This window comes from Arachis duranensis, chromosome 1, assembly GCF_000817695.3.
Source record: "Arachis duranensis cultivar V14167 chromosome 1, aradu.V14167.gnm2.J7QH, whole genome shotgun sequence".
In the NCBI taxonomy this organism is placed as follows: domain Eukaryota; kingdom Viridiplantae; phylum Streptophyta; class Magnoliopsida; order Fabales; family Fabaceae; genus Arachis; species Arachis duranensis.
Genome location: NC_029772.3, coordinates 58,393,455 through 58,408,533, shown reverse-complemented (window position 1 = coordinate 58,408,533; position 15,079 = coordinate 58,393,455). Strand labels below are relative to the sequence as shown.

General features: G+C 33.1%; 1 protein-coding gene and 1 non-coding gene across 2 annotated transcripts; one reads left to right on the top strand and one right to left on the bottom strand.

Moving 5' to 3' along the window:
* The first annotated feature begins 405 nt into the window (after positions 1 to 405).
* Positions 406 to 509, top strand: LOC127742902 (small nucleolar RNA R71). Its single transcript, XR_008004257.1, has one exon. It is a non-coding gene; the product is annotated as a small nucleolar RNA R71 (small nucleolar RNA).
* Positions 510 to 13,903: 13,394 nt separating this feature from the next.
* Positions 13,904 to 15,074, bottom strand: LOC107489850 (F-box protein At5g50450-like). The gene has a single exon (XM_016110622.3). The coding sequence runs from the start codon at positions 15,072 to 15,074 to the stop codon at positions 14,370 to 14,372; it is 705 nt and encodes a 234-aa protein (XP_015966108.2). The 3' UTR covers positions 13,904 to 14,369.
* Between the last annotated feature and the right edge of the window lie 5 nt (positions 15,075 to 15,079).

Genomic DNA, 15,079 nt, shown 5'->3' with positions numbered 1-15,079 from the left:
TCTATAGGATTCACCCATATAATTCACCTCTGCCATTGCAGGGTTCTCAGGATCATAAGCTTCTTCTTCAGAAGATGCCTCTTTAGTACTGTTGGATGCATTTTGCCATCCATTCAGACTCTGAGAAATCATGTTGACTTGCTGAGAAAACATTTTTTCTGAGCCAATATGGCATTCAGAGTATTAATTTCAAGAACTCCCTTTCTCTGACGTGTCCCATTATTCATAAGATTCCTTTCAGAAGTGTACATGAACTGGTTATTTGCAACCATGTCAATGAGTTCTTGAGCTTCTGCAGGCGTTTTCTTTAGGTGAATGGATCCACCTGTAGAATGGTCCAGTGATATCTTAGAAAGCTCAGATAGACCATCATAGAATATATCTAAAATGGTCCACTCTGAAAGCATGCCAGAAGGACACTTTTTGGTCAACTGCTTGTATCTTTTCCAAGCTTCATAGAGGGATTCACCATCTTTTTGCTTGAAGGTCTGAACATCCACTCTAAGCTTGCTCAGCTTTTGAGGAGGAAAGAACTTGTCCAGGAAGGCCGTGACCAGCTTATCCCAAGAGTCCAGGCTATCTTTAGGTTGTGAGTCCAACCATGTTCTAGTCCTGTCTCTTACAGCAAAAGGGAAAACCATGAGCCTGTAGACTTCAGGATCTACTCCATTAGTCTTAACAGTATCACAGATCTGCAAGAATTCAGTTAAAAACTGATAGGGATCTTCTTATGGAAGTCCATGAAACTTGCAATTCTGTTGCATTAGAGCAACTAGTTGAGGCTTCAGCTCAAAATTGTTTGCTCCAATGGCAGGGATTGAGATGCTTCTTCTATAAAAGTTGGAAGTAGATGTAGTGTAATCACCAAGCATCCTCCTTGCGCCTCCACCATTGTTATTGGGTTCGGCCATGTCTCTTTCTTTTTCGAGATTCTCTATAAGGTTTTCTCTGGATTGTTGTGCTTTAGCTTCTCTTAGCTTCTTCTTCAGAGTCCTTTCAGGTTCAGGATCTGCTTCAACAAGAATGTCCTTGTCCTTGCTCCTGCTCATATGAAAAAGAAGAGAACAGAAAAGAAGAGGAATCCTCTATGTCACAGTATAGAAATTCCTTTATGTGAGTAGAAGAAAAGAGGAATAAGAATGAAGAAGAGAAAAATTTGAACACATAAGAGAAGAGAGGGTTCGAATTTTAAGATGAAGAGAAGTGTTAGTAAATAAATAAAATAAATAGAAAGAGATGAGAGGGAGAGAATTTCGAAAATTATTTTTGAAAAATAGTTAGTGATTCACAAAAAATTAAGAGAAGAAATATAATTAAAATTAAAATTTGAAACAATTAGTTAATTAAAAGAATTTTGAAAAAGAGGAAGGAATTTTCGAAAATTAGAGAGAGAAAAGTAGTTAGGTAGTTTTGAAAAAGATAAGAAACAAACAAAAAGTCAATTAGTTAGTTGAAAAAGATTTGAAAATCAATTTTGAAAAGATAAGAAGTTAGAAGATATTTTAAAATTGATTTTGAAAAAGATATGATTTAAAAAAGATATTTTGAAAAGATATGATTGAAAAAGATATTTTAGAAAAGATTTGATTTTTAAAATTAAAATTTGATTACTTGACTAACAAGAAACTAAAAGATATGATTCTAGAATTTAAAGATTGAACCTTTCTTAACAAGAAAGTAACAAACTTCAAATTTTTGAATCAATCACATTAATTGTTACTAAAGTTTTCGAAAATATGAAGTAAAGATAAGAAAAAGATTTTGAAAATAAATTTTAAAAATTTTTGAAAATAATAAAAAATGAAAAAGATTTGATTTTTGAAAAAGATTTTGAAAATATAAAATTTTTAAAATTGAAATATTGACTTGACTAACAAGAAACTACTTATTTTTAAAATTTTTTGACTAAGTCAACCCAAAGATTTCGAAATTTATGAGTAAAATAAGAAAAAGATATTTTTATTTTTGAATTTTTAATGATGAGATAGAAAAACACAAAAATGACTCACAACATAAAAACTTTGAATCAAAACACATGATGATGCAAGAACACTATGAATGTCAAGATGAACACCAAGAACATTATGAAGATCAAGATGAACACCAAGACTTATTTTTGAAAAATTTTCAAGAAAAGAAAAACATGCAAGACACCAAACTTAGAAATTTTTCATGTTTAGATATTATGAATGCAAAAATGCATATGAAAAACAACAAAAGACACAAAACAAGAAAATATGAAGATCAAACAAGAAGACTTGTCAAGAACAACTTGAAGATAATGAAGAACACATGCATGAATTTTCGAAAAATACAAAAGTTTTTTAAAACATGCAATTGACACCAAACTTAAAAATTGACTCAAGACTCAAACAAGAAACACAAAATATTTTTGGTTTTTATGATTTTATTAATTTTTTGGATTTTTTGAAATTTATTTTCTTGAAAAACGAAAACAAAGAAAAAAATTTTGAAAGATTTTTGAGAACTTTTTGAAAAGAAAATTACCTAATCTGAGCAACAAAATGAACCATCAGTTGTCCAAACTCAAACAATCCCCGGCAACGGCGCAAAAAACTTGGTGCACGAAATTGTGATCATCAACAATGGTGCCAATAGACTTGGAGCTCTCAAACGTGAATCACACTTTGTCACAACTTCGCACAACTAACCAGCAAGTGCACTGGGTTGTCCAAGTAATACCTTACGTGAGTAAGGGTCGATCCCACGGAGATTGTTGGTATGAAGCAAGCTATAGTCATCTTGTAAATCTCAGTTAGGCGGATTCAAATGGTTATAATGGTTTTCGAATATAAGAATAATTAAAGCATAAAATAAAGATAGAGATACTTATGTAATTCATTGGTGGAAATTTCAGATAAGTGCATGAAGAGGCTGTGTTCCTTTTGAATCTCTGCTTTCCTACTGCTTCATCCAGTCATTCTTACTCCTTTCCATGGCAAGCTGTATGTAGGACGTCACCGTTGTCAATGGCTACTTCTCATCCTCTCAGTGAAAATGGTCCAAATGCTCTGTCACAACATGGCTAATCATCTGTCGATTCTCGATCATGTCGGAATAGGATCCATTGATCCTTTTGTGTCTGTCACTACGCCCAACACTCGCGAGTTTGAAGCTCGTCACTGTCATTCAATCCCTGAATCCTACTCGGAATACCACAGACAAGGTTTAGACTTTCCGGATTCTCAAGAATGTTGCCAATGGATTCTAGCTTATACCACGAAGATTCTGATTAAGGAATCCAAGAGATACACACTCTAGCTCTCGCTTGTAGAACGGAAGTGGTTGTCAAGCACGCGTTCATAAAGACGGATGATGATGAGTGTCACGGATCATCACATCCATCGGGTTGAAGTACGAGTGATATCTTAGAACAAGAATAAGCGCGAATTGAATAGAAAATAGTAGTACTTTGCATTAAAACTCGAGGTACAGCAGAGCTTCACACCTTAATCTATGGTGTGTAGAAACTCCACCGTTGAAAATATATAAGTGATAGAGGTCCAGGCATGGCCAAATGGCCAGCTCCCAAAACATGATCAAGAGATCAAAAGATGATCAAAAGATAAGACCCCTAGTACAATAGTAAAAAGTTCTATTTATACTAAACTAGTTACTAGAGTTTACAGAAATAAGTCTTAGTGCAGAAATCCACTTCAGGGGCCCACTTGGTGTGTGCTTGGGCTGAGCTTGAGCTTTACACATGCAGAGGCTTCTCTTGGGGTTTAAACGCTGAGTTGTAACGTGTTTTTGGCGTTTAATTCTGGTTTGTGACGTGTTTCTGGCGTTTTACTCCAGAATGCAGCATGGAACTGGCGTTGAACGCCAGTTTGCGTCGTCTAAACTCGAATAAAGTATGGAAAGCCCTGGATGTCTACTTTCTAACGCAGTTGAGAGCGCGCCATTTGAAATTCTGTAGTTCCAGAAAATCCATTTCGAGTACAGGGAGGTCAAAATCCAACAGCATCAACAGTCCTTTGTCAGCCTCCTATCAGATTTTTGCTCAGGTCCCTCAATTTCAACCAAAAAATACCTGAAATTACAGAAAAACACACAAAGTCATAGTAAAGTCCAGAAATGTGAATTTTGCAAAAAAAACTAATAAAAACATCCCTAAAAGTAGCTAGATCCTACTAAAAACTACCTAAAAACAATGCCAAAAAGCGTATAAATTATCCGCTCATCAGCTACAATGCCAAGGTGCTCAAGAGAGAGTTCGAGCGGGATGACCTGGTCCATAGGCACAATGATATTGGGGACCCGACCCCCGGGGAAGGAAAGCTGACGGCTAAATGGGAAGGCCTTTACAGGGTGAAAGAGGTGATTGGTAAGGGTGCCTACAAGTTGGAAAGACTCGACGGCAAGGAAGTCCCGAGAACGTGGAATGCGGGCAACTTAAGAAGATTTTATTCTTAGGCCAAGTGCCCCGAATAGGCGACTTTCCAGGCTTAGTAAGACCCAAGTTGCTTTACCAGTAAGTAATTTACTTTGTCAAATACTTATTGTCGCTATAAGCCTAACCAACTGCCGATTAATGTTCACTTGTGATTAAATTCATTTTTCCTTTTTTATATCCCATGTTAACAATTTTCTTATGATAAGTAATAAAAGCGTCGATAAAACGGTAGCCCGGGACTGATCACCCTGGGAATCACCAAAATTAAGACCATAATAAACGGCTACAGCAACGACGAAGCCACGGCTCGGCTTCGTCAAGTTACCAACATCAACAAAACAGTAACATAATAGAACGAGAGCACATTACCGACTAATCAAGGAAAAAATAACTGTCATAAGCCAACCAAACGGCTACTGTATTTAGAACTACAAGGTCTAGAGCGTAAAACGACAAAGTTCAAAAAACTACACAACAAAATCCACAAAGCCATAAAATTACAAAATTCATACAAGAGTACAGAGATCACTTCTTTGGCATATCGATAATCTTGCCATCCTTAATGGTCTTAAGGACCCCGATCGCCGATGTGTCGAAGTCAGGAGCCACGAGCTTCACTTGGGCTTTAAGGGCTTCTTCAGTTATCAGTATGGCACTCTTACCCTATTTCATGGTCTCCTTGTATTTCCTCTTAAATTCGGCAGCTTCCGTTTGAGCAGTGTTAGCCAACGAGATGGCCTCATCGTGTTCCTTCTCTGAAGCAACCACTCGACCATGAGCAGCATTGAGTTGGCCCTCCAAAGCCAGCTCTCGCTCGGTTAGACGGGAAATGGCTGCATCAGAAGTCTTTAATTTTCCTTCAGCAACTGTGGCCTTCTCCTCGGTAGTTTTAAGCTTCTTATCTGCGTTGGACGACTGCTCCTGGAGTGTTTCAACTTCCACCTTGAATTTATTATTAGCTTGAACAGAAGACTCGGGTTTTCTCTGCACTAACTACATTTCTGACAGGGCAAACTCAGCCTTCCTTGGTATGGCAGCGCCGTGAAGAAGACTGCAGTACATCTACCTCGCCTGCACAGGGAGGTCGGAGCTATGGAAATATTCTTCCGTGCCAGGAAGCAGGTGAGAATCTATGAAGTTTCAGGCATCGAAATTCCTTTCCATAACGGTAAGAACCTCTTCAGGGCTAGAAGACGACCTCTACCTCTTTGGGTTGCTTACAACCATCACATCATCCTCAAACTGTGGATTGGAGGTCGAGCCCTCGCTAGTACCAACCACCTCACCTTGGACGGGAGAGACATGCGCTTCGTCAGCATTTTAGGCCGACACCTCGATAGCATGGGGGGAGGCACCACCTGATTCTCGTTATTTTGGGTGGAGCCTCCTGCTTCCCGTCAGCCGTTTTCTCATCGCTGTCGCTAGCCAGAAAGGTGTTATATAAATTCTCGAGGCTAGTCACTTTGGCAGACATTTCCATTACAACAAAACAGTAAAATCTGTTAGTCGTGAAGTCGGCACAGCAAATTAAAGAAGCAGAAAAACAAAAAAGTGAAGATAAAGCCACTCACAAATATAATTCCTAGTGACCTCCTGATCACCCATGAGGAGGTGGGGGTTAACGTGATTTTATGAAAAGACGGCTAACAACACGTCGACAATTCTCTTATTTTGGGAGGACAACCCTTTGTAGGACACCTTAGTGAAGGCATTGGACCCCGCCCCAAAACTCCAATAGGTCAGGATGCGCCTTTCCCCTTCCAACGACAGCCAGAAGGGATGCCGACCTTTAGTGGGACGAACCTTAAAGTATTTGTCCTTGAATCTATGATATGAATCCTCGAACAAACCGAATATCCACCGACCTTGAGCAGATCGGAACGACATAAACCCCTTCTTGGCTTTTCCTTCCTTCGAAGGGTTTGTTAAGGTAAAAAGATAAATAAAAACCTCCACGGTGACCGACAGGTCTAGATACTCGCACACCATCTCGAAACAGCGGATGGAAGCCCAACTGTTCGGATGTAATTGAGACGACGCTACGTTACACCTATTGAGCAACGCCATCTGAAAAGGGGAGAAGGGGATGCGAACCCCCAATTGGGTAAACATGGCCTTATAGAACCAGATCCAATCGGCAATCTGGGGGGAGTGTAGGTTAAGCTCATATATCCGCTCGTGAGGAGCGGGGACGTAGACCACATAGTTGGCCTCCTCGTCGGTCCCGCCACACAGATACTCGGCTTCTCGGAACTCGGTGAGCTCCTCTTCGCCCATTTGGTTGGGGGAGTCTTTTACGTCCGACGTTACCCAGGCGTACCGGTCGTAAGGAACCCGAGTAATAGGGCGCTGGACCATACCTACAGTGGGGGCACCACTCAGTTAGTCTAAGTGATCGGGAGATTGGAGCTAGCCCAGAAACTACATCTCGCCTACTCTATGACTACAATCAAACAAGGAGCAAAATCTATTGCCAGAGTAAATCCTAATGGAATGGTAACCCCTCTAACATGCCTATCTAAATGCCAACAACGCTCGATATACAGAAACAGCATGCACACGGAAGCAAAGCAAGGATATGAAAGTCATAAACAATAAGGTAAAATCACAGGGATTAAAAGACAGGAAATGAAGCTTACCAAAACGATTGTGTTGATCTGGAGAAGCAAGAAGAACTAATGCAATCAACCCAAGAAATGGCGATAGAAAAGGGACCCCTGCAGCGCGAGAAACGAGGCGAGAAGCAGCGCACCCCTGCAAAAAAGAAACCCACGCGCCCAAGAGACGCATCCCTGCCACGACAAACCAACCAACCGACATCGCATATAATGAGAAGCAGAACGCGACACCCACGGCGCTTGTGGCCCCAGCTGGCGTGTTGAGGGCACTGTTGCGGTCTAGCCCGGCTGGCTTCATAACCGACCCGACCCGTACGCACCTTTGCCGGGTCCGGACGACCACCCCACGGTGTACCACGCGCCCAATCCTTGGCCCATGCACCTCCCCTCTTGGGTGCCAGCTCACCTAGCAACAGCTAGCAAGGGGAAGCTTCGTGGAAGGTGGGTCTGCCCGTGCGGGCCCCACCTCTGACACAATATATATGGGGAGAGTCCTACCCTTCCCCCCAAGTACGTCATTAACAACATTACACAGACCCTCCCCCCAGGTACGTCACTAACAACATTTCACACTTTTCTCGCCTGCACACCTGACTGACTTGAGGGTCGGAGTGTCTTTGCAGGTGACACCACCCCGTGCCCGAAGAACTCGGGAAGTCGGCTGCTCCAGCCTTTCTCTCCACGACCCGAAACCAGACAGAAACCCCACCTTACCATCCGAGGGATCTTCATGAACCATCTGGTACCCGAGCAACCGAACAATTATATATATAATTAAGATCAACGGTTAAAAATCACTGAAATACTGATGTACTGGTACTTGAAAACTTTCTTATGTTATTATATTATGTTTAATATGTTTGAATTGTCTTTAATTTGATACAATTTAATTAAATTGTATAAAATTTTATCATAATTTTAATTTTTTATTTTTAAAATTTAATATTTAGAGATACCCTGTGGATATCTGCTTCTCCTACGGAGGAAAATAAATAAAAATCCGTAACGAGAATAAAAGTTGGAGACAATTTCCTAAGCGAGAACGAAAAATCAGAGAGAATTCCCGCCACCATGGATATCCAATGCCATGCCTAGCCCTCTTGCAAAATAAACTATTTTTAATTTTTATAATATATTTTTTAACAAAATATTATTTGTATATTAAAATTAATCACTATATATTTTTGTATAAATATAGAATTTAAGTTTGATATACTGTCAATATAAAACTATTTATATCCAATCACGTAACGTCACATTAATAAAAATAACTACCTTATCTATTGATTGTGAATGTTTGAATGATCATCCAAAATAACAGTTGTAATTAAGGACGGATGTACGTGTGTGGTTGTGGGGGCAAGACCCCACTACAATTTGAAATTTTTTTTAGTAGTATATGATAATAATATTTATTTATCCCACTAAATTATTAAATTTGACCCCACAATAACTTTTTATTCAATTTTTGGTACTTCATAATCAATTTAAAAATTTTATATTAGATATCATTAGAATGATCAATTTTCAATTTAAATGAAATTTATGTTTCTTTTTTTAGAAATCGACTCGAAAAAGTATTATTTATCTTTTTTTATATTAGTTTTACATTTTTTTCGTAACAACTACATTAATTGAAAGAACTTTCTCAACTATGAATCTCAATAAGAGTTGGCTTCTAATTGCATGAGAAGTAACCAACTTGGGTTGGTCGAGTAGTCAGCTCACTCGTCCGCTTAAAAAAGTGTCGCTATATATATACAAGAGTAATACTACACATTCAAGTCTTTTTATGAACTAAGTCTAACCAAGATTTAGAATAATGCTAGTCATAACTAATTTTTGTTATCTTTGATTAATTTGATTGGGCTTGTTTAACAAAAAAAATTTGAATGTGTAGCATTATTCTATATAAAATGAGAAATATTTCGATTGTATTGTTAAAAAAAAGATTACTCAAGTTTTTTAAAATATAAAACCTAAATAATAAAATTTTAAATTATGTGTTATTATTTAAATTATTATTTTAGTGTTTTAATTTTTAAATTAGATATTTTAAAGACTAATTATGTGATATGTACATAGAAAAATAACTATTTGTATATGTATTGAAATACAAAATATATATTAAAAATGAATTAAATAATACATGTATTTATATACAACTATATAATAATTAATGAATAATTTAATAACTGATTTTTATGTATACATAATATTTTTTTTGTAAAAATTATTATATTATATATATTTTGTTTTCACTGTCAAAATTTTTTGGATTTGTCACTGTTCTCAGTATATTTTTGTTTTTTTTTTTCTTAATTTTGAGATCCAAATAGCAAATAGGATAACAGATGGATCTTTGTGAATAAAATTATAAATGTTAAATTAAATAAGATAATTTTAAATTATTATCTCTCTATTATTTTATTTTTAATGTAATTTTTATATTTTAAAATGCATTATATACTATTAATTAATTTTAGTGATTTATTTTAGTATATATTTAACAAAGTTGATTTTTCAATTGAAAATCTATTCTATTATATATAAATTGGATTTCTGACATTTAATGATAGAGCTGACGTGGCATGCTTTTGAGAGTGTTTCTCGATTTATTTTTTTTAACTCATTAAATATAAGTTATTATGATAAACTAACTATATCAACTAATTGATTTGATTAGATATTTAAATATCATATAATTTATTATAATTTATATCAATTTAATTTAGTAGTATTTTCTAATTTATTTATTTTAAATTTTTAATATTTTGTTTGTATTTTTTAAAATTTTTTTAATTTATTAAACCAAATTTATTGTGTGTACTAATTAATTAATTTGATTAATTTATTAGTCATTAAAATAATAAATCTAAGAATAAAATAGACAACTGAAATATTTTTAACTAATAATTAAATCAAATCAAATATACTGAGCTAAATTTAAATCATTTAAATCATGTGAATTAAGGACTAAATTAAAATAAAATCATTTCTTACATATTAATTTTGTTAGATAATCATAGTTATTTGGTTTACTATATATAGATGGCCACACAAAATTATAAGAATCGTAATTTTTATTGTTCTTGCTATTTCAACTCTTTTTTTTTCTTCTTTTTTTTCTATATGTATAATTTCTTTTGTGTATAAATGTACCCAAAATGAGAAAGTACGGATGAATATTTTATTGATTGTTTATTTGATGAATATATCTCAATTTAATTATTCTACTATTGTGAATGAAAGTTGACTTGTAGCAATTCAAGGTAGCCCACGTATTTTTTTTATAGTATTAGATAGAAGAATATTTGTTAAAATGAATATATCCATTGTAATATTTTTTTTCAATTGTTATATTTTTATATCAGTCGTGTAAATTCTTTGAAGGTACAAGATAATAAAATAGGTTGACTTTAATATCATTAGAAGCTAATTTAATGGTTCAAATAAGCATCACTAATTATGTTAAAAAAATAATTTGTAATAATAATGTGATTTATATATTAATTTTTTAAATAAATTTATTTCAAAATGTAAAAATTAGACTCAGTTACTTTAAATTTTTAATGGTAATATAGAATTTGATAACAAAATTAACATTCATTAAGTAAATAAATTTATTTATGGCTATTTTGTAACTGTAAATAATAACAAAACTTATAAAAAATATTAATGTCATCATTCTTATTAATTAAATCATAATATTAGATATTTGATAGTTTCATAGGTGGAAATTATTAAGTAATTATGTAAAAATTAGCAACGAACAAGCAATAAGGATTCAGAAAAAATTTATTATATTGTACCAATTTTATAATTAAAATATATAACATATCATATTCTCATGTATTCTATTAATTATCTATTTTATTTATATAAAAATCAGGTTCTCGCACTTAATGATGGAATTGACGTGACATGCTTATGAGAGTGTTTACCGATTTGTTTCTTTTAACTCATTAAATATAATTTATTATGATAAATTAACTATATCAACTAATTGATTTGATTAAATATTTAAATATCACATAATTTATATCAATTTGATTTGGTAGTATTTTTTAATTTATTTCTTTAATGCTTTGTTAGTATTTTTTTAATTTATTTGTTTAATCATTAAAATAATAAATCTATGAATAAAATATGTTTTTGAGATATTTTATCTATTGAGCTAAATTTAAATCATGTGAATTAAGGACTAAATTAAAACAAGATGATTTTTTATTTATTCAAATTAAATGCAATAAATAAAATTAATTTTATTAGATAATCATGATCTTCTGGTCTTCTATATATAGATTACCACACAAAATTATAAGAATTACATAAAAAATATTTTTTAAAATGAATATATCTATTGTAATTAATTTTTTTGTCAATCTGTTATCTTTTATCTAACAAAGAAGTCATACATAATTTATTGATAATTCTATATATAAAAATACTCATGTGGTAACTAAATACCATATTGTTATCTCACTAAAATTAATTCTCCTATAATTATGTGAATGTATAGTTCTCCTATAATTATGCGAATTTATAGTACTATCAGATGAAAATTGATTGAATTACATTTATTTTTAACAAGGTAGGTGATCTTTCAAGTCTAATCACGGTCAGAGTTGAGGAAAGTTTGAAAAATGCTAACAATACAATTACTTTTTATTTTTAATACCCAATAATAAATATATAAATTAAAACTAATATTGTTTCGTACAAAACCATAAAATGTATAGCATATTCAAAACATATCCAATTTGTATTAACTGTCATTGTGTATCAGTTACGTTATGATAAATCTGGTTATTAAAATAAGATTCAAATTAACTTAAATATACACAATATTATTTCATGCTTTTCATTTTTATTTTATTATCATAAAAAGTCATACATATTATAAGAGAACCTCATCCTTTTACCAACGGTTCTTTCATTCAATGGTTTTTACAAAAAAAAAAAGAAGCATGATAATATTGTGTTTGACAAGAATATATGGGATTTTGAAAGGTTGAAACATAGGTTTAGTTTTTAATATACTCATAGATGAAGTGCATAGTAGATAAAAAGATAGCTAACAAAAGAATAAATGGTTAAAGTTTTTCATTACTAACAGTCATAGTGTATGATAGGTGTTCTATAATTTTTCTGGATTTGATTATTTTTTTATTATTATATGTTGTTTCTGTTTAATTTATGCTAAAAAAACTTATGATAATCATCTTATTGTGGTAGTGTAAAAGTTATAGGTATTATATTTACTTTATATGTTCTTAAATCTCATGTTCTTGATAGATATTTGTGACTGAGTAATTATTAAAAGAAATTTATATATATATATATATATATATATTGTAAAGACTATTTATATAATTTATTGAACAATCTTTTCATCTTGATATTTAATAAATTTAACCTACAAAATAAGTAACTTAAGTCATCATTTAGGACAATAAATATATTAGTGTAAATACTTATTTATTTATTAGTAGTAAGAGAATATATAAATAATAGAAATTGATATTTTTTCAGTATAAAAGTAATAATAAAAGTTATTAATTAAGTTAATTATATAATTAAAATTTGTGAATAATTTATTAAATAATAATAATAAATAAGATCACTATTTTTGCTTATTATAAAATTTATGAAAAAAATTTTGGATAATAAATCAATTCTCAATAGATTATATATTAATTCTGTCAAAAAAAATAAATAATGAATACGTTGGAGATTATTATTTAGGTACTAACATAATATATATATTATTGATTATTAAGTTTATAATTAATTTTTAATCTAATTTTTAGTAATTAAAATTTAAATGATTGAAATTATTAAATATCGAATATTTTATATTTATCTAATTATTTTTTTATTAAAATTAAAAAAAAGAATGAGTTGTTAATCAATTCTAAATTTAAATTTAAATTTGAGTAAGAAAATAAAAAAAATATTTTAAAGTTTATCTCACTAACCAGAATTAATTTTAAGATAAGAAATTACTTTGTGCATCATATATATTATAAGATATTATGGTCATTTACTATTTTTTAATGGTAAATATTGTCAAATAAAATGGTGTAAGAAATTAGAAGAAAATCTATTTACAAGTTTAGAAAATATTAATTTATTTTTCAATAGGATAAATTATATATTGAATAACAAAAGTTGTCATTGATTTCTCTTCACACTAATATTCAACGATGGTATTTCGGTACACTATGTTACCAGAAAATATTAATTGATCTAATAACTTTTGTAATGACATAAGTTTATGAATTTGAAAATTTAAAAATTTAAAAATTTAAAAATTATTTCATAAAATGTGAAGTTTTAACAAATAACAATGTTGATCATATTATTTTGACTTCCAGAATGAATACGATACTAACAAATAAAATTGTCCCAAGTAAATTTTAACAAAAACAAAAGTCCATAAGTATTGCTATTAATGAAAAATTATTTTATTTTAAAAACAAATATAATTTTTTTCTACGGATTTCCTAATTCGACAAGTCAAAAACTAATCTACCACATATTGATGCTCTATTTATTAAGGGTCTCTATGCGAGATTTGAACTACAAATACTTGCTTAAGCGGACAAATAAAATGATCATTTAACTAATTCAAATTAATTAAAACAAATATTAATTATTTTGAATATTTTTGAGTTGTAAAATATTTACAATAATAATTACTATATATATTTTTATTTAAATTTTAATAAAAAATTTTATATAATTTTATATATTATGCTATATATAGGATATGAAAAGATACACTAGTATTATTTAAAAATTAAACTGAATATTAAAATATAAGTCATACCGGACAACACATCACATGTGAAAAGATATTGAGTGGAATGTAAATATGTTTGCATCAAATTAAAAAAATGTTTTTGAGTGTGGGTCACTGTTGCTCAATTTTTATAAGACCCAATTACATGGCTTTATTAGTCATTGACTTCAAAGAATGAGTAAGCAACCCAAATAATCAATGAGTTCTATCCCCACCATATATATGTTTCTATTAGAACAAGTCTTTATGGTGTCATGTTGTGTACATATTTTTTCCTTAATATAAAAAATTAACAAGAATCACAAATGGCCCCGGCTTCAGCTGTCTTTAGATAATTTTTTTCTATTCTATGTTAGTCTGGATTTACCAGAAATTAAAACTTTCAATCTTTGTCTTCGAACCTGAGTCTCTAACGCAGCGATTAAGTCTCCACTGTGTTTCTCTTCCTTTCTTATGTTCTGGTTCAGTTCCACCAAATTAAATCTCCACTCCCCTCCCCCCATCCGACGCACATGTTCTACACCCACTAGGCCACTACGTCACCGTTACCTCCGCCAACAACTGCAGCAACACCACCAACACCGTCGTTCTCTACCACCACCACCCACGGTAAAAACTCGGAGCACTCCGTCTTGTGCCGCAGCTTCCAATCAAGCGCCTGGCACCCCCGTGAGCAGTAGTTCACCTTCCCGCAAACCGAACAGCGCCGGAACTCATGCGGCCGCGTCTCCGGCCGCCCGCAGCCAACGTGCGCGCACAACCTCAGCCCCTCACCCAACCTCCCTCTACCGGACTCAAACCACTCCCTCATAAACCAATTCACCGGTTGAACAGCTACGCTGTAACCACCGTAACCCTCCAGTAACGGAAGAAACGACCCTGAATGGCACGCAAGATTGCGTAACCGTCGAGTTAGCCACGTCAGCATAGAGGAGTTTGAGGGGGTGGTGGACCGAGTGACCTCGCGTATGACTAACGCTAGCTCACGCGCGTGGGCTTCCACCAGCAACCGACGCCCCTCGGCCACGTTCTTGCGCGCACCGTAACCGTCTTGGAGGCAGTAGCCTAACTCCCGGAGCGAGTCGATGTGGCCGAGAAGCGAAGCACGCGTGCATAGCGCCACGCCGGCGCGGAGATCCTTGTCATTCTTTGAGGCGCCGCTGCCGTTGAACTGTATCACCGCCAGCGAGTAAAGCGCCGGCGCATGAGAATTCATCGCCGCCTTCGCCATCAGCG